We start from the raw sequence: 27,809 nt of genomic DNA, 5'->3' as shown, positions 1-27,809 counted from the left end.
AAATAAGCAGCTTTCATGATGAGAGGACTTATAAAGTATATTTGAAACATGGTTTGAAGTGTTTCTTTTTTTTTTTTTTTGTTAAATGGCAGTTGGCATTTACTAAAGATAGGTGAGCTGGTTCTTTGAAGCTCAGCTCTTTATCTTAACCCAAGGTGACCTTTTTGAAACCATTAAGTTCCCCTTCTCTCCTCAGCCAACCTCAGGCCCCTACAGACCTACACAATGGTTGAAATCCGCTCTCCACTGAAGTTAGTGATGGTTTGTCATTGACTTCAGTGGAACCAGGATTTCATCCAGTAGCTTTGTGGTGACCTTCTTAGATGTCAGACTGCCTTCATTCGAGGCAATGCGACTGTCTCTGTGCTCTAAACTGGAGCCTTGATGCTTTCATGTTCTGGTGTGTGGCACATCCCAGACTTCACCCTTACGGGCTGTCTTTCAAGATGCGGTGGGGTCAGGTGATTGGGCATTAGGGAGCTCTGAAGGAAGTGGGGTAGTGCAGCCTCAAGTAGGAGAATATTTCTTCTGATGCAAATGAGTTCTTGAACCAGAGTGTCCAAGCATCTACTTGTGTGTTTATGTTTCTGTTGCATGTGCCATAAATGTGTATCAATGGAATACAGTGTTTACAATCAGCTCTTGCATTTCCTGTATTAGAAAAAAAAAAGTTACTGCTCAGCAGTGATTTGGTGTGGTCTTGTAAAGAACTCACCTACCCAATCCTATAACATGTCTATAAACCGGTCTATGTAATATTTTATGCAAAAATGTATTTATGATATCCTGTATGTGTGCTTTAAACTGTGGAGTCCTGATCCTGTAAATACTTATCCATGTGTAATTTTATAAACTTGAAATAAGACGGACAGCTGAAGAAGTCTGCCTTAATGTCTGTAACATCAGGCAGCATTAGCATCTTTCTAGCTAGATCAGTTTTTCAGGTTCATTGTTCCAGGTAGTCTAAGTGCTGTGGCATATCGTTAGCCAGATTTCATTTTGTGGTTCACAGATATTTTTTTCTCTCTAGTGGGAAAATCTTTCTGTGGGCTTTAATTAAAATATTTTATGAATAGTATGGTCTCAGGACTTTGATACAATGCATATGTATTTCATGATTAAACTAGTTAAAGTCATGAAGAAGGATATAAGCTGAAGCAATTGAATTTAATTTTGATTATAGTCTCTTGCTCTTTCATGGGAATATTCGTTTGGCTTTGAGCTCAAGACACTCTGTAGCAAGCAAACCTCTTCTCTGTGTAATAGGGATATGTTATTAAAACAGCTATTAAAAAAATATTAACTGAAGTATGAAAAGTATCAATAATGATTTTACTTCAATATCTGAGTTCATAACAAAATTTTTTTTCTCCTCCGTATTAGGATCCAGATTCACGAACATGGCATCATTATGTCTATCAGCCCAAGTACCTTGATCAGCAAAAATCAGAAGAACTTGATCGTGAGAAAAAGTTAAAGGAAGACAGCCCTAGAAAAACACCTAATAAGGAAAGTTCCCTGTCTAATCTTCCTGTCTCATTAACAAGCATTAAAGAGGAGCCTAAAGAGGTCAAGCGTTCTGATTCTCAATCAATGGATGAGAGCAAGATAAAAAACGATGATCGAAAGACTCCTGTAAACTGGAAGGACTCTCGGGGTGCTAGAGTAGCAGTTTCCTCACCAATGAGTCAGCATCAGTCTTATATCCAGTACTTGCATGCTTATCCTTATCCACAGATGTACGATCCCAACCATCCAGCCTATCGCGCAGTCTCTCCTGTCCTAATGCACAGCTATCCTGGTATGTATTCTGAAATTTGCCTTGCACACTAGTTAAGATTTACACCCTCAAAGTGCAGTAAAGCCTGCATTTTAATATTTCTGTTAGTAACTAGGCTAAATTAGGACTTCGTGGGTGACATTTATTTTGCTTGTGTTTCCACTAAAGAAAGTTTTTTAGATGAAACTGATTTAATACAAGATGTTCCTTTTATGCACTGTCACAGTTCTCCACTACAGTTTTCTCAACCCCTGACAGTCTGCTATTGCTGTTAGACTGACAGATAATTTATTGCCTATAAAAATATTCTAAGCACTTAGTGTCAGAATCATTATAGTTACTATTCCTTTCACTTAAACTTTCACTAAAATGGCTATCAGCTCAGCCCTCTTTATAACCTCCATTCATCAGGGTAAACTAGGTGAAGAAATTGAAGAGCAAAGACGCGTTGTGATAGTCACATGATCCATTTTTGATGTTATCCTCTGTCCTGGCATCCCCTCCTCCCACCTTGATATAACCAAAATGTAAAACCAGTAACTTGATGTGGTATTTATTGTTTACCTGCAGGGGCCTATCTCTCTCCAGGATTTCATTATCCAGTTTATGGGAAGATGTCAGGGAGAGAAGAGGCAGAGAAAGTCAGTACCAGCCCAAGCATCAATGTGAAATCAACCACTGAGTCCAAAGCACTGGATTTGCTCCAGCAGCATGCCAACCAGTATCGCAGCAAGTCCCCAGTTGTAAGGCGTCATCTCTTGTTACTGATGAGTGGTATATATGGGGAAGGGTAGAGAATATCATTTTAAGAAGCACACAGTCTGGCATCAAGTTCTGAATACATGATGCTTCTTTTTAGTAATGCTTAAAATAAAAGCGGTTTATAGTCACGATGTATCCGAGTCAATTCTGCATTCAGAGTCTTCCTATCTTAATTGAATGGACTCATGCAGAAACACAGATTTAGAGATACCTCCTGATGCACAGTTTATTGGAGTTAAACACGAAACTCCTGTTTGGAAACAGATAATGAAATCAGAAGTTGTGCTGCGGGATTTGGTAATATCCCTTCCTTATATTTGCCAAGAAGCCACATCTTCCAAATAGCAGATTACCAGCCTGCATTTCTGAAGATTTCCATGTTGGAGCAAACACACTTACTTTACTTTCAGATAAGCTGGTGCTAGTTTTAATTGTGAGCAAGTCACTGACTCCAATTCTATTTTTAAAAGGGCTTTCTTGCTATTCAGGCGGGCTTGATCCCCTGAGTGCATTAATGCGGGCTGAGGATTCATTTACATCAGCTTTCAGCAGCTTAACTAGGTTGTTCAGGCGTTGCCAAGTCAGCCAATCTTAAGGGAACCCAAAACCAGAAGTCATTGTGGTGGCTTCAACCTGCAGCGTGTTGCCTCAAAATCTCTGTGCCTTGGAAAATCTTCCATTGTCCAGATAACACCAGTTTTAGATTAGAATCAAGTGCATATAATCCAGTAGAGATACTACTTCTTCAGAATATGTCAGCTTCATAATTTGAATTTAAAAGGTTGTTTCCAGGTAATGGCAAGTGTGGTTTTGTTGTGATTTTGTCGCTTTTAAAATTCTCACATTAGTTTTCTTTCACCTTTATTACTAGACTGTGGAAAAATCAGCAGCTGAGCGTGAACGGGAAGCAGAAAGGGAACGAGACCGTCATTCTCCTTTTAGCCAGCGGCATCTCCATACGCACCATCACACACATGTTGGAATGGGTTACCCCCTTATACCTGGACAATATGACCCATTTCAAGGTGAGCAGAAGATTCCCAGTGGTGGGATTAACTTGCCTCATGGAGTTGTTACCTTGACACAGGAAATCATGCCTACATGAAGCATTTTGAAGAGAGATGCCCTTGTTAAATCAAAAGTGCTTTACATTTGGGAAGAAGCCTTGAAAATTCACAGCATGGACTAACAGCAAATGAATAGTTTCATGCCTGAGAAACACCAACTGTTTTTTTCCAAAACTGAGTGTTATAGCATTATTAAAGATGTACAGCTAGGCTGTCATTCACGTGAATGTTTTGATTCCTACTGCAAACTGGCATTAACAGGCTGAAAGGCAGTAAAGAACCAAACCAAACAACCTCCTTTTTGTATAATTAGGGTTGTGTAAGCAGTGGAAGAAGTGTAGCAAAGACAAAAGCTTTTTATACTGAACGTATTTTATGTACAAGGCATTGCAGTCACAAGGGTTTGAGCTTGTTATAATTTGACCATCTGAAAAAGGACTCTTTGTATTTTGGCAAATGCACTGCACAAAATTGCAGTCAGGGAAAAAGCAGCACAATAAGATGTGATTCATTCTCCATAGGTTTTATACCAGTCTTGGACTGTGTTTCTCTAACCCTGAACTCTAGCTGAATTAAAGGAGGTTTCCTACCATGCGGCAAAGTACATGCTATCACAATTCGTAGCTAAATGACATTAGTTCATTACCTTCACTTGGTGTCTCAGCAGTTATTTTTCCTGTGTAGAAGTCTTGACATTTCTCAGTTTGATTCAGTGATTCCATATGCCTTTTGGGATGCATTATGCTTGTTCAGTAGGAAAATTGTAAAAATGATAAGTTATTATGAAAGTATTGTATTCTGAGCAGCTGGCATGTCGTTTCTGTAATTCACTGTGACTTTTGGTTCTTGTTGTTTCCTGGTACCTGATATTTCTACTGAGCTTCCTATTCAGGAACTCATACAAACCACTTAGCATCATGCAGTGCAGTACTTGGAAAGGAATACAATAAGTAGGACTGCTGTATTTTCTTGTAAAATATCTAGCAAGGACAATTCAGTTTACTGTATGAAGGCATATTGATCATACTGGGCAGACTGTCTTAACTCTGTTGCCTGAGACATTTGCCGTTTATGTAGTGTTAAAACCCCACCATTTTCTGTTGGTAGATTTTTTTTGTCTGCTTGCCTTAGAAGTGCTTCCTAACATTTCTCTGAGCACACAAATGTATTAAACCCAGAAGTACATCAACATTCCTTCGTTTCTTCTTTCCCTCAGGATTGACCTCTGCTGCCCTTGTTGCCACTCAGCAGGTGGCTGCACAGGCATCTGCATCTGGTATGTTTCCTGCACAAAGAAGGTAAATAGTCAGTAAATCTTAAATGATATATCTTAATGTAGAGAGGACAAAGCAAATCATAGCTTTTATAGCCTGATGGTCTGCAGTTTTTTGATTGACACAGCTTTTATAGATGAAGAAGAACTTGGGACTTTGGCTTAATTGTAGTTTTATTCTCTTTAAGGTGACATTTTGTCCTTACTTATGTCCCTTAGCTGTTACATAGGTCATTGATAAGGAACAAGTAGTATGTCTTCTGAGATTTTCCATAGACTATGTTTTAAGGATCAGTATTGAGATAGAGTGATTATGATTTAACATCCAGATTTTTTTTCAAAGGGTTTTAAAGTTCATGTTCAGTTAGATCCATGTGCTACCAGGAGAACTCAGGATTTTATCTATTCTGCAAGTCTACCTGGTTTGCTGATTTTACTTTCAGAGAAGTTTGCTTGGGAGTCCATGAGAAGTGACACCGTATTTAAGTTACACACCCATTTCATGTGTTTGCTTCTCAGTTATTTACTAGGTTTTCAGTAGAATTTGCTTTTCAACCATCATCCTTACTCTTGAAGAGGACAGAGACTCTTTTGTATTATAATGATACCGTCTCAAGTGAAAAACTCAAAACTTTAGGATTTCTTTCATGTTAAGTCTCAGAGTTTAATGTATTAAATAGGACTGTAACGTTCCATGATTATGGGTGTCTTTCTGAAAGCTGACTCTGAAAACAAGCAGCCACGTAAGGCTCTTAGCTGGAATTATTTGAATGAGAGAGGGTTGTAGCTGATGGATGCTATGGTTTCAGGACCCAGAAGATAAATCCTGACACAGGTTATCTATTGTTATGTTGTTCCCAGCAAGGGTGGGACAAGGACATGGCTGTCTGTCTTGCCTTCTTGGGACTGAGAGTACTGTGCATGTTTCATTTCATGGAGTATCCAAGATGCAGAAAAAAATAGGAGGAAAGGATATTGCATACTAAAACATTCTTCTTTCTCTTTTCAGAGAATGATGAGTTTGGAGATGTACATTGTCATGTGACTGGATCACATGAGGAAGCGCTTTATTACAGACATCAGTTCCATGGTGTTAATTTGAAATGCCTTAATGGCAGGCAAAAACCAGTCATTTCATTTTTGTAAATTGCAGATTTTATCACAGAGTAACAAATGTTGCTGTAATTAGACTTCTGTTTTTATATATATATATATATGCATATATATATATATACATATATATATAAAAATATATATATATTCTTTACTTTTTTTGTATCAGTACCAGGGCTCGCACACAGGGTCTGCTGCTAAGTTGCGAACCACACAGTAAAAGGAGATATGTATTTGTCATGTTTAGAAAGCGTTAACAGCAAGGGGCTGTTTGTTTCTTTTATCTTCTTCCTTTTTTTTTTCCTTTTCCAATTGTAAATAAATAATGTTATGTATCAGTGTGCCTGAACCTTGCATACCCTTCTGATGTTTCCCACAAGCTCTCAGAGAGGCTAACTGTGATGACACTTTGGTACAATGTAGACGTCTATTTGGTGGCTCCTATTAAGATGCATAAGTGTAAAATGTTACTGTATTCACTGTTTTCATTGTAATTGTGTATTGTGAAAAATTATACCTTTGGAAGGCATGGGGATTCTAGTACCACAAAAACTGTGTTGTATATAATGTATAGATTTTAAATGGAGATAATGAACTTCTGTGAATAATGAAATGTCTTTTTTGATAATCTTGAATGGCAGATAACCTAATAGCCTGCATACCAGAAGACATCTGTGATTGTTTTATTACTTGAATAGTCCTGCAGTCCTTTTTTTAATGTTTACAATTACCCGGTTTTAGAAGAGAGACTTTAATGCCATTGCCTGGTTACTTGTTTTATGCTGTAATCTAGTTTGTTTTATGTAAAATGTATATTGAATGCATTCATTTTTATACCTGCCTTAAACAATTTGGCAATCAGAAGAAAGAAAAAAAGTTGTTTTATTCTTAGTGTCTATGGGCCACTTTGAAAGATGTGTCACAGGCGTAGATGTCAGGGGCTGCAGGTGCCACGCAGCTGCTGGTGTGTGTCCCCAGAGGTTCTCCCAGGGCTCAGTTGCTGGTGGGTACCTGCAGCCACCCCGTGTCCCTGCTGGGCGTATGGGATTGTCCTGCCCAGTGATCAATGTAGGGCTCAAGCCCTACAGTGGACCTCTTTCAGTTGACCCGGATAGGCTCAAAAAAGGCCCATGGTAACACTTTGTATGGTATTAATGGAACTGAAACCTCTAATACCTGTTTTAGAGAAGCTCTGTGTGCTATAAATTATAGGCAAATTTTCTATTATATGTGTATTGCCTCCCACCCCCTGAATAGATGCCTGAAACCAGAAGACCTGTCAATTAAAAAAAAAAAAAAAGTCCCTTGCTGTGCTTAACCTGCATTACCACAAAATAAATATTTTATGTGGCTGTATCACCTGTTTTGTTACAGTGTGGTTAACACAGTACACAGTAATATGAAATCACTAATCATGACATGAAAAAAAATCAGATTTACTGGTCAGGTTTTTAAGGCTTCAACCTTTGTCCTTTCCTACATATCCCAGTTATATTGATTGTCAAAAATGTTTTTAAAGTTTTACTGATATATTTTTTTTTGGTTTTGTGTTTTGTTCTGTTTTGTTTTTGACAGGGTGAATTCCTACAAGTTAAAACTTGTTCTTGAAGTCAGTTCCTTTCTTCTACCTTGTGAATACTTAATACAGAAGGATGAATTAAAGATTCCCAACAGACAAGCACACTTGGACTTTTTATATTACTATGATGAATCTGCCATTAACATTGCTATAATTGTTTTATTTTTATAGGCATAAAATAAGTTCCCTTAGTGAGTAGTTATAAGGTTTATTGATTTTTACTACACATCGTTCATCTGTGGCTTACTCTTATTGTCTTGTTCTGAATACATTCTAAAGTCTCACAGTGGTGACATACTACAAATTAGCCTCATAAAAATGGGACGGAAGGGTGTTTTCTTTTGAAAGGGGATATTGTGAATGCAGGGCTCTTGAAAAAAATAAATGCCTTATTACTTCTATAGTGAAGGCTCAGATGGTTTTTGTGTTGAAATGTACCATTGATTTTTTTTTTTTTCCAGCCTAGACCATTAATGCTTCTGCAGCAAAACAGATCTTATAAATTCCCACTATTGGTGATTTTGATTTAACGTGGTTTAACATTGAGCGTTGTAAGTAACTGGAATGAATTACTCTGATTGATACAGGGTATGCAACAGTTAAAGTTATAATTGATGTTATAGCTTTATTATATCCTTGAAGTCCATTTTCATTTATTGTCTTCCACCGCTTACAGTCTTCCCTCTACATTTATAGCTTTCCTTTTGGTTTAACACTTGTCATGCTGACCTCCTTAAAGGCTGTGCAACAGTGAGCATAACTCCCTGGTTCAGCATCCCCAAAGTGAAAAGGTATCCACTCACATGTCCCAGCACTGACATGCAGCTGCTGTGGTCATTTCATCCAAAGGATGAGCAAACAGTAGCAGCAATATGAGGAAGAAAATTTACAAACCTGGGAACTAAGACCTGCAGAGGCTGCTCACCGGGAGGGGCAGCTGGAGCCGCATGATCCAGATACATTTACACTGTTTTCCACTGGAAGGGCTTGTATTTTTCGTTACCTCCAGCTGACGCCTCCACCACTCTGCTCTTCTAGCAACAGTGATCAGTGACCCTACTCCTGTCTTTCATCCAGATGTTGCTGGATGTCTTGCAAAGCTGAAGCAGGGCTCATGCGCCACACTTTTTTATTTAAGTGTCCAGCCTGTTCATGGAATACAGCTAGAGAAGTGAAAGGTCTGTCAGTGGGAGCCCATCACACAGACCCAAATAAAACAGCCAGGGGGCTGCTGCCTGTGGTGCTTGTACTGGGAAGAAATCGATGTGAATAGGGAAGGGGTTTGGATTTTTTTGAGCAATCATGTAGTTCTAGAGACTGAAACATGAACGGGTGTCATGGAGACAACCCAAAATTAAACCAGACAGGTGACAAACTTTATTCTAACCAAAAATCATTCAATAGGAAACCAGTTTTAACTGGGTTTATCCAAAATTATTCGTCACTCCGATAATGTTTAGCAAACCACAGGTTCAGGTTACTGGCTGGGATCTTACAGCTACACATAAACACATGGGAATGATGATTCAAAGTGCAGGCTCACCCACTCACGAAATGAGGACCCTCAAGGGCAGCCTGGAAGACACAACCACTCACCCATAAGGTGAGGGCACTCAAGGACGTCCAGAAGGTATGATCCCTCACCAGTAAGATGAAGGCACTCAGTCCTCGAAGTGTCCTTCAACAGCATCCCAGCCCAAGGGGAGCGTCTCCAACTGCAGACTTGCTGCTCCAAGGAGGACCAACTCAAATGGGGTCTCTGATGGGGCCCCATTTATACCCTAGATTGAATCAGATCTGTGGACATATATGGTCAGCGGTCTAGACATTTCTCTCGGCTAAGGCATCTCAGTGGCTAAGGGTCTGTTGACTGTGAGGCCTTGCCTTACCCACTCCACCACTGCCTTGCATACCTGACAATAGTCAGGTCAAGAAGTTTCTGGAGTTGTAGGAAGCAGGGCGAGGGCACGGGGCAGAAGGTGCCATGCATCCACCCAATGACCATAGTCACATTTCAGCTGGTCTCTTTGGAGTAGTAGTGTAGTCACCTCTTGCCTCCGAAGTTAAAAGGGAACACAGTGTTGATGAGTTTTAACAGCCACTGTGGATCATCGTTCTGCATTGTTTTTTGGCTGTTACAAATTGATAACAGCAATCAGTAGTCAGTCAACAATAGAAACAATTGTATGACAAAGATTTCAGAGGGACATCAATCACATGAATGGGTTTTAAGGGAACATAAATTTCCTGAACAAATTCTGAGGGAGACTACTCCATGGTGGCCAGAAGTTTCATTATTGCACACTTATCGTAATGCGGATTAGAATAATCACACCTACAAATATTATTAAAGTTTGGAGAAGACTGGTTAGCCACCCTGAAAGATAAAATATGTGCCAAAAAACTTTTCCAACTAATTAGATCCTAGTGTGGCAACAAACGCCTCTGAGTCCTTGGCTGCTTTCTTAATCTGGTTGATTTGGTCCTGAAGTGGCATCAATACGTTCAGGACGCAGATGCAACAATTGTCTGCTGATACGTTCAGCACTTCACATATACCTTTCTTCTTTAATAGTGTGAACTCCAGAATGGCTCAGTTTTGAAGGTTCATTTTACTTGTAATTGATTGTTTAGGAGTCCCAAACTGACATATGTGGCATAGGCTAATGCTGATAGCTGCAGGCCTAGTTCTAGAATAGCTTGCTGGTTCTGTGTCAGAGCAACTCCTGTCCCAAAAGTCTATTCCAGCTGCACTCATGCCGAGGCTTTCTGCCATCCCGTGTGTAAATCCCATGGTATACAGCCTCAACACCGCTTTGGTATGGGTCCTTCCTGGTAAATGGACTGAGAGAAAGCACAGCTGTTGTGCAGGCTAGTCGTGGAATGGTTGAGTATGGTCAGGAATGTAAGTGACTGTCAGAACATGCCCACACTAAATCAGGGGTGCAGAGATAAATGACGTTTGGCATCAACCTGGCATGGTAATAATAGTTGGGCAGTAAATGTAATTGGTTTTACTGCAATTCAGGATGGAGGGTTGCAGATAGCTGATGTTACTGCAGAGGCAGCCCTGTATCAAAGCATCTTGAGCAGGGGGATACAGCCACAACAGGGGCATTTCATCTACATTTTTGCATCCCATCTCCGTTTTGCAATTCCAAAGGAGAGATTCCCATGCTGGGGATACTTTACACTTTTCCATGTGCATGGATGTGCCTGGCCCACTTACAGTTAGGAGGACAGTGTAATGAATCATAAACACATGCACTGGGGCATTCATTGCTATTATGCACAGGGTGTTTGATGCACCATGAGGCATTTAGTGGTTTCATATATATTAGAGAACGATCATCAACATCATATAGAGAGCTGTATTCAGTAGTTCCCCATGGAACCTTGGGGCATGGCATGGTGCCATTCAAGGCCCACCCCATGGCCTTATGGGTAGATTGGAGAGTATAATCACTAAACCAGCATCTGCCATGCCAAGCAACCAACCACAGGAAATATAAGTATAGGCTCTTCACTTGGTCTCCCTAAACCTCCAGCTACAATGATTACATTGCTTCCATGTGAGTTAAAGTGTTAGAATTTGTTAATGTCCAGCACAGAGATCAGCAAAGGACCTTCTGCTGATCTGAGGGTAGGTAAACAAATTATTTTTGAGGTCAGATTCATCATTCATGTGAATCCAACTATCATTTTTGCTACTATGTTGCCATCAAGGTCCAAAGCATCCACACTGACTGCTATAGCAAACCACTAGAATTGGTGACAGAATGATCTGTCTCATAAGAAAACACAAAGTGGGGTCTCTGTCCCTTAGAACTAGGCTGTGGGGTTAGAGGTTGGGGTGTATATATGACCATAATCAGGTCAAGAAGTTTCTGGAGTTGTGGAAATGTTGAGCAGAAGTTCTGCCACATAGGGGTCTATCTGACTCAGCTCACTGGCTACCTGGGCTAGACTAGAGCTGGTGAAAATGGGGGCTGGGAGTAACATTTCTCCAGTTTTGTAATTTTAGATTCCCTGGTAGACTTACAGAACATCAGAGAACTCACAGAGTGAATTCTGTGCTGTGGCACCACCATCCCACCTCCCCACACCTTGCTTCTGAAAGGTGCATTGGTTGGACTTAACCACTGAGTCATTAGTCCTACCTGTCACTCTGACAAGTGCTGGCATGGACAAGTGCCCCCAAAGGACATGAAGTTCAAGACCCCCTGAATCCATACTAAAACACTCCAGAGATTCTTGATAGCATAAAAACTGGCATAAGCAAAGAACACCACAGTGCCCTTCTGCAGCTCTCCACCCTGTCTCTTATCAGGGAACCAGTAAAGGAGTCAAGCACAGAATCAAGGTTGTATTTCCTCCTGGCATCATAGTGTTGTCACTGTCACAACTGACAAATGTACTGTCCTCATCTTTCTGCCTCAGAATCTCACTCTAATGTTTGCTTGCCATACTCTCTCACTCCTTTATTTTCTTGCTCTGCCCTATTTGCCCACTTACTAAGCCCTCTTACATCCATTTGATAGAATCAAAATTCATTCTATTTGTGCAGCTAAAAACCTTCTGCATACATTTGTGATCTCAGCCCTTGATTAGTTTTTTCTTTATCACATTCCCTCCTTTGACCTGTGGGGTTTTTTGGTTTGTTTGTTTTTGTTGTTTTTGTTTTGTTCTGTTTTTTTCATGTGTGTGTGTGGGGGGGGGTGTTTGGTTGGCTTCATTTTGGTTTTTCTTTCCTGTATCTTATTCTGTGTTAATGTATCCTGTCTTTCTTCAGAACATGCCTCACTTCAAATTCATACAGCATAGTTCATATTTGTAGTTCCCTCTGAATAATAGCTGTAGCAACTCAGAGATGATAGCAAAAGATGCCATGAGTAGCCAGAGCAGACCATTATTAACAAGGACCTTAACATAACTGACAAAAATCATTACAGCTTTAAAAGGTATTTTAGGTATTTTGAAATGGTCTAATGCCTCAAAAATGGGTAACAATACCAAGCCCACAGAGGAAGTCCGAAGCTGTATCTCCTTTTATCAGAGGGAACTGGAGACGTGCAATCATTACTTCGTGAACCAGCTTTGTTCTGCTTTAAAAAAAGAGCTTTGTTTTATTAATTTGTTTCAGTTTTAGCCATTTACTTAGATTTCTGTACTAAACGCTCTATAGCATTACCGTGAACTCTCCTTCTTCTTGATGTAATCTTTTTGCTTATGTATTTCCTAAATTGTCATAGCTTCATCCTTTTCTATAAGGTTTTTTTCAGGGAATCTTACTGTTACTTTTACCACGAAGTGCAAGAGTTTTTCATTCAGCAGAGGAGACATCAGCTAAGTTACACATTGCAGTGTGACATGTCCCAGCTGTGACAAGGATGTAGATATCACTAAAGTCCTCTCACTGACTGTTAGTAATTTTTGTGCAGCATATGCTACATAGTGCTTTCAACCTCAGTAGCAATTCTGAACCTTCTTGTCTGGGCTGATAAATTAGCAAACTTAAGGATTTAGTAGAGATGATTAGTACTTGTAGCCCAACAATATTTATCATGCAGAAAATTTGTTATTCTCCACATAATATTATAGAGAAGTGCTCTGGGGACTTTTAAAGCAGATTATGCTATAGACAAATGAACTCCTACAGACCAAGCTGACACCTGTAGTTCAGTTCCAGTAGCTTCATTGTTGTTTCAGCAGCATCCTGCAGTCATTTTGGATCGTATAATGGTGTATGGTAATCAGATGGTTCCCATCGTTTGAGTTTTCTGATGATAGAATAGTGCTTATTTACTGTTTTGAGCATGATGCCATGTGATTTCTTCATGAAGGAGTATGGTGCAGCAATGTCTGCTGAAAAAGAGCTAAATCAGGCAGTAAAGATTCTCTGAAAGCCTGTTTAAACCCTTAATTATAGGAAAAAAAAAATTAAAACACATGTCTTGACAGGTAGCATAAATGCTGTTCTCTTAATTGTTTTCAGGTCCCTGAGGGCACTGCCAAGCCTTACTGGCCCTGCCCAGCCACGCATGGAGCCTCCCCTCACCTGAGCTCAGTGGCCCTCAGCTGGTGTCTGCCCATCCCTGTCCCAGGGCTACCTGGTGGCCTGGGCTGGGGCTGTACCCCAGTTATCATGTTCCCTGGCTGGGGTCTGTGGGATGTAACCTGCCAGTCCCCAGGACTCCTCAGCTCTGGCTATGCTCTCATGGTTGTGAACAAGGATGAACAATTTCTGCTCTTCAGAGGCTTGAGTTTAGGCTGTTTCTAATAGTATGATAAGCAGGGAATAGCTTTCAGTAAGACCCTTACTAATATTTTCTTAATTACGCAAATGAAAGATGAAAGAGAAATTTTGTCTTTATATGTTTCAAATAAAACTCTTACAGAATAGTGGAAATAAGATGTGGAATAAAAAGCCACAGAGTTTTCTGACTGAAGAACCTCCCACATAGTTAACAGGCTGCCATGAAGAAACAGTCCATTGTTTCCTTAATTTTTTCCCCATTTTTCCTCAGTAGTATAAACTTGTGTTTGAGAATCCAAATGACACTAGAAATGAATTGAAGGGAGAGGGGAATTTTTTCCTCTCCCCATACAATGTGAATGACTGAAAGGCATAAGATTTGCAATTGGCTTTAAAAGGAGCTGACCCTTAATATGTTTGCTCAAATGAGGCACCTTCCTTACACAGAACAGGTTTCTCCTTGAAATACTCCCTATTCAGCAGAGGTCAGCTCTGCCGACTGCTTCAGAAACCTTACTCTGCCTCCCTCTTTTGGGGCTCAGTGTTCCCCAGAAGAGAGTGGGAGGAACCAGACCAAGGGCTAGATGGATGTCGTGGGGGAGTAATTTAAGGTTCTGCTTGCTGTAGAACAATGTTTAGGTTTCTCAAAGAGAAATGCAACTTAAAAGAGTTCGGTGGTGGGTGCACTCTGTTACTTACTGTGTGGGGGAAACATGCCAAGCCGAATGCTGCTGATCTGCTCTCCAGATGCCTGTACCCATTCACGAAGCAAACGTTGAGGCGTCTTCTCCCCAGTGATAACCTTTTGCTCCCGGGGCTGTGTCCTGGAGCTCCAGAGACAAACTTCCGGGTGAGGCCTGTGCCCATTTGCAAAAGCGGACTTTCAGGATTCTTCTCTCCCTGATAACCGTTCTCTCTGGAGTCTGTATTTTAGAACTCCAGAGGCAAACTTGCAGGTGAGGCCTGATAACTGTATGCAGAGCAGACTTTCAAGAGACAAAATTCTTAGAAAAACGAAAAATTGAATGTAGTAGAATAGCAGAAGGGCTGGCTCAAGCTGGGTGCCTGCGCAGATGTCCCCCCAGGCATAGAAAACTACAAACTTTTATATCTTTACAGACCACTCACAACAAGATCCAGTCCCCCAGCAAAATTTCACCTCTAGGTCCTCTTGTTCCTCGTTGGATCCTCTCTCTCTGATTCCACACGGGCCTTTGTTTTGTTCAGCTGTAGACATTGGTTTTGGTCCATAGCATTGCAGATACTGTTTTGTCTGAATAAATCCTTTCTTAGCAAAGTGCAAAATAAGCCTTATCTTATAAGTGTTCAGGGTAGTTTGTAGTTGCTTTTAGTAAACGTGACCAGAACTTTACAGCTTAAAATTTTAGCAAATCCAGCTTACCAAGTAACATGAAGCAAAGAGCATATTGAAAATCATACAACCTTATATCTCTAAATAATTCATTACATTTAATACGCATTTACTTAGGCTAAATGATTACTATATTGAACTTGAATTAGGCTCATCCACTGACCTGTGAGTAGAGAAACCATTGCCATACCGCTCACTTATTTAGCAGGGAGAGCCCAAAGTGGGGTCATCCAGGCTGTCATATTTATAGAATGAAGTGGTTAGCTCGTAGTCGAATCGCATACAGTAGGAAAAGTCTGCACGAGACTCCCTGTGCCCACAAGCCACCGGTGTTCAGTTGCTGTTGTGCTTCCCTGTGGGTCTCCTGGAAGGAGCTCTTGGCCCAGCTGCAGCTCAGGCCCTTCCCTCCTCTGGAGCCTGGACCAGACAGATGCTGGTTTGGCTGGGGGGTGTTGAGTGCACCCGCCACACTCCACCCCCTGACTACAGTCAACCCACTTTGTTCTCTCATAGAGTGATAGTGCGGTCACCTCTTGCCTCTATGTCATAAATACGTGGCATATTGTAGTTCAGTGGTAAGAGTCCAATTATTTGGTAAACTGCTTGGTTTGAATGTTAATATCATCTACATACAGTGTTAACATGCATGTGAACTTATGTCTAAGCAAATAGCTTCAGTAATATAAAGCATCACTATAAATCGTAGTATTGGGGAATTTGTCACAACAAACAGTGTTTCCTTGCTTAGATGTGCGCCAGACTCTTATACATAAAATGATTTCAAGTAACAATAGTATTAGAATAACAGAATTACAACTGGATGAAGCATCATGTTCAAAGTCCTGGTTGTAGTCAGTGACCATCTGAGTAAGGTTTTCCACTTCACTTCCAACAGGACATGATGTACCTTCAGTAGCAATAGGATGATATATTGTACTTTCATCTTACAGGAAGCTGCAAGACAAAAAGATGAAATAGACTGGTCTCAGCAGGGTGTGCCAGACAGGTTATCCCATTAGAAATAAGGGAGAATCCATTGTGCACTAATTCTGCATTTTGCACCATTGCTTTGGTCTTTGTCTGTAGGAATCTCAAGGATGTACGGCAAGGTGCCTTTACAATTATTCACCGGCCTGTTATCTAAACACAGAGATTCTACTTGTGGTTCATGTGCTTTTCTATACCCCAGCTACAGTCACTTGAGTGTACTTACAATGCTCCTCGTCGCCATTCTTGTGGCATTCCCGTACAATGGACTGCAGGGACAGCTGAAGTTTCTACTTTTCCATTGCTTATGCATGCCAGAACAAGGCTTTTATAATCTGCTTTTGTCCATACCCTTCCTCAGCTCTGCCGCTAGGTCAGTTTAAGTGTGTGCAGTGATGAGCATCATCAAGCCACTGATTTTTAAGCAGAGCTGCAGACAGAAAAGGTCATTAAAATGTCAATGACACAGTATGTCTCCCCATGCTGTACACTGGAACATAACAATTTAATACCAAGCTTTGCTGAAAATATCTGCTGTGCTAATTCATGATCTTCCTCCTTGGAAAGAAGCCGGCTTCCTTTAATAGACAATTTGCCAAATCCTCAGCCTCTGTAAATGGCTTGTGGCTTTGCTGAAACCGGCTGCCCACTTTCCTCTTTATCTGCCAAAAATCTGTCCTCATTTTTGGAGTTACTTCCTTAAAGAACAAAGGTGCAGAAGAAACAACTATAGAAAGAAAATACTAAAAATAGTAAGACAGAGTCCACTGTTTTTTATATTAGAGCACCTCTCATTAGTCTTAGTTGGGTTCTGATTCTGCAACTCAGGTAAGGATTTGGTCCTTTGAGTCAGGGTGATAATTGATATTCAGTACAGTGCTTTACTTCTTCCTTGAGTACATGAACATGTAAGTGCCTCTCAGATGCTCATGTGCTCACTCTCTACTTTGCTAGAGGGTCACAAATAAATGCTGTGTGTGTGATTTGATATTAATTCACTTGGGGGATTCTTTTGTAGACCACGGGCAATAAAACAGCTCTCTAGGGTACTAAGGACTGCTAAGCTTTGGAGTTTTTTCTGCACTGGCACTGCATCACAAGCTTTGAAAACCTGTCCCATTTGCAAAAGGGTTAATTCTTCTGAGTTGTGAATTCACTAAAATTCAGTTCTATTAAAAAAGAGCATTATGCATATGTCAGTGTATAGGCCTGGAAAATAATTCAAGATATATACAGGAAGGGGAGGGAATTATTAAAGCTGGCCCTGATGGGTGGGCAGAACAGAAGATTTTGACATAAAAGTGACCTGGCTGAAAACTCCAGAGTCTGTTGTAGAGACTTCAGTGCTGAGTTCTGTACTGAAATACAGGGATGTGGATAGTCGTGAGTCCAGCAAGGTCACCCAAGCAGCACAATGAACCCTGGCATCGCGTAAGTCACTGAGCAAGTGCAGGCAAATCCCAAAACACTGATACTGTGGACTGCAATGCCTCCTAGTAAAGACAGCTCTGGCACTGGACAGGCATACCTCTATGCAGCTAATGTGGTACAAATGCTCTTGGAGCACATTTGACCTCCCGCAGATAGAACCTGAAGAGTGTCTGAGGAATATTGAGATAATATCATTTTGTTACCCCAAGCAGTTTCTTGTATCAGTCAAAGGTACTTTTTGTTTATATTTTTTCCATATGAAGGATCCCAAAATGTTCAACAAATTGGGCAGGAGGGTGCTTGCCATGCTCAGATGCTTGCTATGGGCTCCATGCTGCAGGCTTTTGAGCTAGCGTGTGAATATGCTATGCATTCTTTGGCAGCAGAGGTCTGCAGCATCAAGAGACAGGGTGTTTATGATTTATTTATGTTTATGTGCTGAGAATTGTCTTGCTAAGTCTGAGCAACCTTCAGAAGATGAGACAGGATAAAGCACGAGGCAGGCTTAAAGCTCAAGCATGGCCTTGATGACTTTGTCTTTAGAAGTCATTACACCTGTCCCATTGTTAATATGCAACTCCCCTACCTCAAGGGAACACGATTTCACTTGCTTCCAACTGCTATACACCCAGAAGCAGCCTTTTCTGCCTTCCATGTGAAGACAGGAAGAAAGAAGAGTCCCTTTTTTACACAGAAATAAAACTTTATTGAAGAATAGAAAATTATCAGCCAGGAGACGACACATGGCAGCATGGCAGACCAGAAGTGTGTGTCTCCATTTATGCTTCCTCTCACAGCAGCTGGTTGGAACCTTTGGTCCTATTCCTTCTTCTTGTTTGTTGTCATCAAGTAGATTGATGCTTACGTTTTTTCGGGACCCATTAAACTGCAGCATTAGATAACTAGCCACCAGTACAAAGGACCTATATCTGCTCGTTAATTGGCTGATGTATGTTTAAGAATACACCTTGAGTATTTTTCTCTGTAATAAGGATATTTCCCTCATGGAACATGATAACTTTGTCCTTACTAGATGCTTTTGTTTTGCTTGGTATATTTTTAGTCATCAGCACTACAGCGTGCAGCTTAGATGATCTCAGCTGAATCTTCAGGATGCAGCTCTTCATATACGTGTGAGTTCAAAATTAGTACTAGACTTTCATATTAAGTGCAATAGACATTCACGGAGTTTTTTTGTCTGTTTCTTTTAAGTCTTGTTCATCTGAAAGGGAAAAATAAGCCTCCAGCAATTCAACTTTGACAGGGTTTTTGTTTGTTTGTTTTTCTGTTTCTTTAAAAGGATAAAATCCATTCACAGATCATTCAGATTCTTGGCAGTATCTGGCAGCAGATCCAAAAGAAATGTTAGAGAATAGACTGCCTTAATTTATTTTATTATTTGGTATACTGCTTCTTATAGAACATGTTTAAAAACTGCTTATGTAGAGTTTGCTTAGCATAACTTCTGCAAGCTGTGAACCATTTAACTTCCTGCCTCATTAAGTGAAAAAGACCATGGAGTCTTTAAGCTAAAAGACAAAGGGAGCTTCATCTTTGGAGATAAGTAGAGGAACAGAATGATGTCTAACAAAAGAATGTTTTGACTGTTACCAAGAACTTATTTTCTCCAGCCATGGGTGCAAAATAGCAACTGAAGGTCAGAACTCTAATTGACAGCCCGCGTGACAAAAATGAAGAGACCCAATGAAGAACAGGGGGACCCCAGACTCTAATTTTGCAATTGGCCCAGAGTGATGCACAGAGGGTGGGGGCTTGGTGGGGTAAAATTGTCCAAGATTTTTTTTCTGCTGAGGGTCCCTCTTCAGGAGGAGCCGAGCTCAAGCTGCTCTGTGTTGTACTTTGCAAATAAGTTATTTATTTTAGAAGAATTTCTGGAATCCATGCCAGAGTTTTTGCTACAGGAAACCTAGGGAAAAGGAACTTCCCCAATAGAAAACAAAATTCAAAACAAGTACTGATTTCACAGAGACAACATGTATTAATAACACAATTACCCCCCTATACTCACACCAAAGATAATTTGATTGGTATACAGTAGGAAGAAAACTGAAAATCTCTCTATGTGAAATCTGTTAAGCAAACACATGACACTTTCAGGAAAAGATCTTATCAGGGAAGCTAAGGGCAGTGAGGTTTGCAGAGCTCTTCCCCATCTTCTTTTCACATTCCCATACCCCTTTTTAGATTAGCTTTGCCCCGGCTCACTTCTTATATTTTCTATCCATTACTCCCTCGTGATAGTGTCAAGGTCAGATGTTCTACTTGAATCAACAGTTGAACCTGTCTTCTGACACCATCATAAACGAATTTCTAACTAATCACCAAGGAAAAGAGGCTTGAAGAATAACAAATAGTTCAACAAATAGTTCTGTGACCAGTGCAGCTAATAAAGAGCGGTTTTCAATGGCTTTCTTGCCTTTTTAGACTCTCAGATGTTCAATAAAGTGTTAAGTTCTTCCTAAATGAGGCCTCTGACAGGTTTTCTTTCCTATGCCTGCTTACCAACATATGTGAAATTATGGAGTGTCATTAGAGTATCTAGTTTAATTGCAGCTGGTCAATGGCTCAAATGTCGCATGCAAAAGAAAGTTCATACACATGGTGTGGTCACAGTAACTGTGAATGAGAGCTGTGCAAGAGTCTCCTCTGCATGGCCTTGCTGTGCGTGTATCCTGAGCAGTCAAAAACCTTAGAAGTGGCAGTGAGCATAAAAGCCTCCCTTGCCCTCACAAAGATAGGGTGTGCTCAGGGCCAGACAAGGACCCTCTCTGTGAAATTACTCCAGTCTCTTGCACCATGCTCTGCACTACAAGTAAGATGGAGAACATCTTCAGCATCCCAGCTGTTGTAAAGAAAAGTGACTGGTTTATAATTCGTTAGGTTTTAGAGTAAAGCTATGAACAAGAGAAACTGAAATAAGCCCAGGTCATGGCTCTTGACTACTAAATCCATCAATAATCACAAGAATGTGTAACTTGGAAGTAGTCCATTTTATTTATGTATTTATCTGTAGGCTTTACATGTCCCTATTATATACACATTGGCAAAAAAAAGGAGCCTGAATTTAAGAAAAGCTATGACCAGAGTCTTTTAAAACGCTTTTGGATGCCATCAAACAACAATGAATTGTTCTACTGTTTAATAATAAGCTAGGTAAGATACAAAAAAGAACAAAGTGTTCTTTATTGAAAGCTCTGGGTAGTAACAACATAATTGTTTCTTTATGTAAAGTTCAGTCACAACAAGGACAAAAAAAAATCCCTCTTGTGTATCCTGAAGAGCTTTTCAGGTTTGAAAAAAAAGTCAATACCATATTCATACTAATGTTTGCTTGCATAAAATATTGACTGTAGTCACACTGGTTGTTTTAAATATAGACTTAAAAGCAATCTTGATCATCTGAAAGGTTGTAACTGTTTTTTTCCCTTTCCTGAAAGACTAATGAAAGGACAACTAAAAGCAGAACTATATAGTTATTTTAAAACTGGCAATAACAAATTTCACCAATTACAGAGTCCATTCTGTAAGCAATGAATGTGTGGCTACCAATTAATCTAGTGTACCTCCAGGCAAGGTCTAGATCAGCTGGATACAGCTAAAGCAATTTGCACACAGCTAACAGCAAATTGGAAAATAAGTGTTCCACACTACTACCTATCTTTCCAAACCAAATACACAATCAGTATTCTGGCAGCAACACTCTGTCATGTTATTTGCAGCTATCAATTTTAATTATAACAATTATTGATTAGTCGGGAAAGTGAAAAATCTAATGTTCAAATGAGGTTGGTGTGGCTACTGGGGATCTTTTTTCCCCTTTCAGGCACATGTACATATAGTGTTAGGAAATATCAAGTGAAGAATGTACCTGATTCACAGTGTGGAGCTCAGATAACTATCACTGAAGTTGCACTGGTGATTTTTGTTTGTTTACAACAAACATCCAGTTTTAATATTCACCAGTCTGCTGTACGAGAATGTTGCAAATTGAATTAGGACACGAGAAGACTCAGTTCAGGAACACAGGCCAATACTTTCACATGTGAGTACCTGCAGTTAGAGTCCTGTTTTCTTATTTAACCACCCAGATGAAAGAGCTGTTCTCTATGGGAAGAGAGAGTGCTCATGTTGCCCATTGACACCAACTATTTTGCTGTCTTATTTACTTTAAGACACAGCTGTTTCTTCTTGTAGAACAATGCTTCTCTTGGAACAGAGAAAAAGGAAATATCCAGCCCAAGCTGCACTAATAAGAGTTTTATGTGTTTCAGCTAAATAAATAGCTGGGGGAAGCATACATCCTGACTTGAGCAGGGTTATAGCCACAAAGGCTGAACATGAGCTTTCTGAGTCTGAGTTTTTAGTATAGGCTCATCTCTACTGCTGATCAAATGCCCTTTGTGGTGTTGCTGAAGACATGATGTTTTCATTTGACATGAACGAATAAACATGCAGCAAATAATTACTGTACCCCAGATAAGCCCTTCAAGAGTGCTGCAGTCTGCCTCTGCCCTGTCTGGGAAAGCAACGGGAGAGTTTCTTCTGTATTTCCTGCTCCTCCTGAGCTGTAACCTCAGGGCCCAGGGGGAAGAGCTGTGGCAATTTTAACTCTGGGGCTTTAGGGTGTTGTTGACATGTGTGCTCAGCTTGCCCCATGGCTGAATGTGACCATTGTGCCAGAGACAACAATGTGGCATGGCACAGAGCTGTCCCATGTCTGCCTCAGGCTGCACCAATGCTGTTGGCCACAGTGGGCTGACACCAACCCCCGTGGGGGGACTGGAAGCACAGCTGCACCTCCTGGCTGGCTGCTTCTCACATGGGCATGGCATCTTTTCTTTAAAAAGGTAAGGAGGGCAACTGGGGATAGCAACATCCTGAAGCTCTGAGCTGCCACTGAGCTCAGATGAGCAGGATCAGACCCATGATCACGACATTACCCATTTACCCACTTTTGAGTTTAAAACAGTGAATGAAGTACAGAGGAAAAAATAAATAAATTGTGCAGTTTCGCAAATAATGGTCACTGGATAACTGGCATGGTAGGTGGTGCATTGCACGGTTGCTTGGAAACTGTGGATGGATGTGAAACTGGGAAGGTCAGCTGTTGCAATTAGTTATCAAGAGAGAATAATCTCAAAGACCTTCACAAGAGTTTAGCTATGCAACTCCCACTGTCTTGGCAAAGGAACAGCTAATCATCTGCTTTGAAAATGAGACTGAATGTGTCCTTGAATTGGACAAGAAAATCTCTGTCTAAACAGGAACCAAAAAAATGTGCTTACAGTGCCTTAGACTGCAATGGAAAAAAAAAAAAAAAAGGAAAAAAATAGCAAAGACGTGGGAAGAAATCCTGGATGTGCCAAACACAGGAATGCCTCTCTCTGATAACAAAAACTGCTCTCTTAGAGATTTTAGTGTAACGCTCAGATAAATATGCGTACGTGCAAGATCATCTCGTATAAACAGATATACCTTCAGCACATGCGCACGCACCATTAATATAATACTGTTGTGTCCTGCTCTGTCTTTTGCCTTTCTGAGCTCTTTCGTTCGGAGTTAAAATTGTTTTACCTTGACGACTCAAGCTGCCAGCTTGCTCAGCTCAGTGTTGCCCAAACACACTTACAGAGACCTCTCCCTGTCATTTTCTTTCTTCCTTTCTTTCTTTTTTGTTGTGTTAAGGAAACCTTCCACATATAGGAATTTCCTGTTTAATGGTATTTATCACTGTAGTATTGTGTTAGTGGAAAACTGTGAAAAGTTACAGACTGCAGTCCTTTAATCTGGTGTATAACAGTGTGATTCGTGTTTTGTTACACCATAAATTTATAATCTCACAGCTTCTCTATTATTTAAGGTGTAGTATTAATATTAAAATTGCTCTGCTTGTCTACAACTTTGGGATCAGAAATGTACCTCAAGGGATCCCACTCCATCTGCGGTAAGTGCTTTTCACTTCAGATTAATATATTTTCATTTGCCCTTTCAGCCTATGCAGATGGAGCAGACCTCAGACCACGCCGAGGTCAAGTAGGAGTCCAATTAGGTAAAGTTATTTTTAAGTTCTGGAGGGCACAGGTTCAGCACACTAGAGAGATTTAAGCACCTCAAGATGTAGATAGGTGTCATGTATTTTCAGAAGTGCTATCACACTGCAATCAAATCGAGTTAGGCATCTGGCAAATATCTTGTGAGACACATTTTGAGATTCCTGCAAAGATCCTGAAAGCTCTTGGAAATCCAACTGGTCTTCCTGTAGGAGGGTTCAGAGTACAGCAGAGGCCACCAGCGATTTCACTTTCCCACTCCCACTGTTTCAGATCCGCTAATATTTAGATTAATGGCAAAGACTCATGCAGCAGTCTCCAGACGTATGTACATTGCTCAGGAAGACACACGTAGATCAGCCATGCTGGGAGTTCAAGGTGCTGGCGTATCAATCAGGAGGCAGGAAAGCCGATGGCCATGAGTGAACCAGCTGTACTCAGGCATGGCATGGGGAGCTACTCATTCAACACTCTTTGTTGTCCTCTGGGTAAAGGAAGGTCAAAGAACAGAAACACAACCACTTCACAGCTAGGCCAGTCATGAGAAGCGGTCACAGGCAAATGCCTAGAGAAGAGCAAGAGTAGGGAATGTATCTATATGTTAATACCCACCCATCTTCTGGCAATTTTCAGCAAGGGGACTTCCTGTTCTGTTTTTTCTATGCAATAGTTTACAAACTTCTCTCCCCTCAGTGCTTGTTCAATTTCCTCTTGAATTCAGTACAAACCTTTTGGATCCACAGTGTCCTCCTTTTCCAAGGAGCTTTGCACATGCATTGTTCATTGCATGAGGACCCTCTTTGTGTCCTGGATGCAGTCCTCTTGCCTTTATTTGATGACTATGGATTTTTATACTGGAAGTAACAGCAAACTATTTCTTTCCCTTATACTTCTCATGATTTTGTAGACTTTAACTAAGGTGATATATTGGTTTGACAGCAGCAGCAGCATGAATCAATTCTCGTTCTTAATAACGAACAGGATAGGACCAAGATGTGAGTGTTATCCCCATGGAGCTGGAAGAAATCCTTTTTGTTGTTTTTCCAATTAAGTTATTCAAAAATAGATGGTTAGCTCTAAAGAACTGCACTGGAAGTCAGTGACTAATAATTCCTGAAGTACTGGCTGAATTATGTAATATGTACTGGCTGAATTATGTAATATACAGTACATACCACTGCAGAGAGAGTGTGTGTGCTGAGTTCAGTCCTAGTAGAATAATGACCCCAGAGGGGGCCATCAAAAGCTAGTAGAAGTTTAAGCAATTCATGACTCTCCAGCTTATGCTGAAGTGATTTCAATACTATGATCCATCAGAGTGGATGTGCAAAGACCAGCTGAGGTTTTAACTGCTGGTTTGCATACTTGAGGTCTCACAGCCTCCAGCAGCTGTGTATTGCTCTCAATATTCCTGTGGCTCTCAGGAGAAGGGATGGGGCGTCACATCAGGGAGACAGAGAAAGCCTTCACCAAGGCACTGAGTGTTTGCTCCTCTGTTTGACAATGTGTTAGATACTACACCACTCAGTTCTTCTCTGCCATTTCAGTATTTCACATATATAAACCCACCAGCAAGTCCAGTGGGAAGGTGAGATGAGTCTTTGCTGGTGATACACAGGTTCATCTCTCAGTCACTCAGCAGAGGACATTTCCCAGAGTTTGAGTATAGTGCAAGGTACATAAAAGCAAGTTGAAATCAGTCTGGAGATCAGCAAAAAAATCTCCCTAGAATAGCTGCTTTCATAAAACTCCTGCTATTTTGATGGGAAACACAGTTGGCAGGTCACATGAGACTCTGAACACAGCAAATCCAACATTGAGTACTTAAATTGTGATCCAGATTTGAAATCTAAAACATTCAGAGCCAAGAATCTGAATCCAGTCTGTATGTCCTCACATCTACAGTCCTGAAATTTATTGCGATTCTCTACCATTTCCTAAAAGTGTGTTTAGTGAGTGTCAAATGAGGAACAGTATTGCAGACTGCAAATCAAACCCCAGCTTTTCTTGGAAACAGATACACGACAGCAACTCAGACCCCAGTAGTAACTCCAGACAGCACGGTCTGCATGAGGGTATATTGATGTCTGTTGCAGAAAAAACAAGTCCTCATGTGCTTGGCATACAGTTCAGTGCCCTTTACACCTGTAGGTGCTATCGTCTTGTTTTGGCTTGTTTGTAAATTCATTTTGGCTGCTATATGAAATCTGTAGGGCTCTTCACAGGCAAGTACACAGAGCTAAGTGCCCACAAATCTCCTTTAAAAGTATATTAATATTAATTGCATGCATGTGTGGGGAGGAAACAGCTCTGCCTAAAGGGACCAACTAGAATCTGATCCATTAAATATTTCCCATGTTGGATATAGTATTTTTTCCAAACTGCTTATACTTTGCATATGCCTTTGTTCATATGTATTTCTGAGATAATAATAAGACTCTTGTATAATGCTTCATCCTGGCTTTCAGAGATAACAGTGCTAAAAATGCAAAGCCATATCAAGCAAATCTGGACAATGTGAAAAATAAATAATAAAAAAAAGAGCAGGCAAGGCTGTCCTTGACAATATTACTGCTGAATGTGTCCTAACCTGACTAATGCATCCATTTTGTAAGAACTGAAATCCCTTACAGTGGGATTGTAATACAATAGAGCATTGGCAAGATGTCTTTTGAAAAACAGGAGAAAATATGATCTGATGCAAACTTTAAATTAATAAAGGTTCATTAAAAAGCTTATAGTTAGACTGAATTTCACAGTGAAGTGTATTTCTTTCCCTTTCTGTTTTTCTTATTTCTAATGTGTGACACATTATATGTAAGTCTACTTTTAAAATTTTATAGACATTTATTTATATATATATATGTATACACACATACATATATGTAAAATGACATTATAGATTTTCAAACAGTTAAATTGCGTGTTATATTTTCAAAGACATAAATAAATTAATTTGTTAACTTCTCAGTAAGTGCAGAAGCCTGATTAAAGACTATTTTGGAAACAAACCAATGGGGATTAAGGAGTCTTATCAGCAGAGAGACTGTGGAAGTCGTGACCTGTTGTCGACTGCTGGTCCAGAGTGCACCCCAGAACTGGCCGATGTCTGTGGCAGGTTTCCCTTCATGCACCAGAAGCAATAAATTGCACCACTCTTATTAGTGCAATGAGATAAACCGCCCTCCCTGGCATGCAAGGCACCGTGAGCCACTGGGAAGGAGAGCAGACAGCATGTGCTGGTGGAGAGCTGTTGGCTGAAGGACATCTTAGAGATTTTGGGGTGTGTGTTGTGTTCTCCTCATTCATTGCTATTTCTCATTTGTTTTAAAAGATTTTAACATGTGTAAGATAACCTACTGCCTTTCACCACATATTTAGCCAATAATCCAGAGGTTCTGCTACTTTCCTCCGTGCAGCAGCATCACTTGGCCTGGGGTGGTGCCAGCCAAGCGTGGGCTTCAGGGCAGCACAGATGCATTTTGCTTTGTATGCATGGCAGCCTCCTTTCGGGCACTTTATCTTCCACTTCTCAGCCATCAAGTCCATCGAGTGTACTACTCTGTTATGCAGCACACGTTTTGAGAAGGTAGAAGCTGCCACCACCAGTGAGGTTCAGGGGGATGATAAAAATCTTATGGTGGCCAAGTTTATTTTGTTATTCTGACTCTTTCTTTTTTTTTTTTTTTTTGCTACTTCAGCTCCATTCCTTTCTCAGCAGGTGAATTGTACAGATTTACATTTACTGTGTCGGAGATGCTGACCTCTCTAATTAATTCAAATTCACAGTGATGTCAAGGGTATAGAGGTAATTTGGCCCAATGGATCAAACACAGAGTCAAAACCATGCTATTCCCACAGAAATTAGTGGAATTTGTTTTCACTTAAAGCAGGGCTGACTGTGGTTCAATTACACTGAATTTCACAGATTTGCATTGATTTGCTAATGAGAAATTTACACCACCATTTACTTGCCTCTGTATTTGACCCTTTCACTTCAGGTTGAATTGATGATTATGGTGGGAACAGAGGAAACTGGATTCACTTCTCTGGACTGAACATAATTCAGTGAGAAAGCTATAAAAGCATTTGAGTGCATAGTAATCCAAAGATTAAAA

At 40.4% G+C, this 27,809-nt stretch overlaps 1 protein-coding gene across 5 annotated transcripts in view; it reads left to right on the top strand.

Annotated features, from left to right (window-relative positions):
* The window catches only part of ZNF608 (zinc finger protein 608), a 90,232-nt gene extending 82,255 nt beyond the window's left edge, over nucleotides 1-7,977 (top strand). For 4 of the 5 annotated variants that reach the window (XM_071801955.1, XM_071801954.1, XM_065861130.2 and 1 more), the window contains exons 6-10: nucleotides 1,384-1,801; nucleotides 2,351-2,523; nucleotides 3,414-3,567; nucleotides 4,826-4,907; nucleotides 5,892-7,977. In XM_071801955.1, coding sequence (XP_071658056.1) covers nucleotides 1,384-1,801; nucleotides 2,351-2,523; nucleotides 3,414-3,567; nucleotides 4,826-4,907; nucleotides 5,892-5,898 — 834 coding nt within the window. In that variant the 3' untranslated portion in view covers nucleotides 5,899-7,977. Of the gene's footprint in view, nucleotides 1-1,383; nucleotides 1,802-2,350; nucleotides 2,524-3,413; nucleotides 3,568-4,825; nucleotides 4,912-5,891 lie in introns of those variants that run through there. The other variant, XM_065861132.2, reaches the window with a different exon arrangement.
* The last annotated feature ends 19,832 nt before the right edge of the window (nucleotides 7,978-27,809 follow it).

This window comes from Patagioenas fasciata, chromosome Z (assembly GCF_037038585.1).
Source record: "Patagioenas fasciata isolate bPatFas1 chromosome Z, bPatFas1.hap1, whole genome shotgun sequence".
NCBI lineage: Eukaryota > Metazoa > Chordata > Aves > Columbiformes > Columbidae > Patagioenas > Patagioenas fasciata.
Note: the sequence above shows the minus strand (reverse complement) of the source record. Positions and strands in the feature narration are given on the sequence as shown.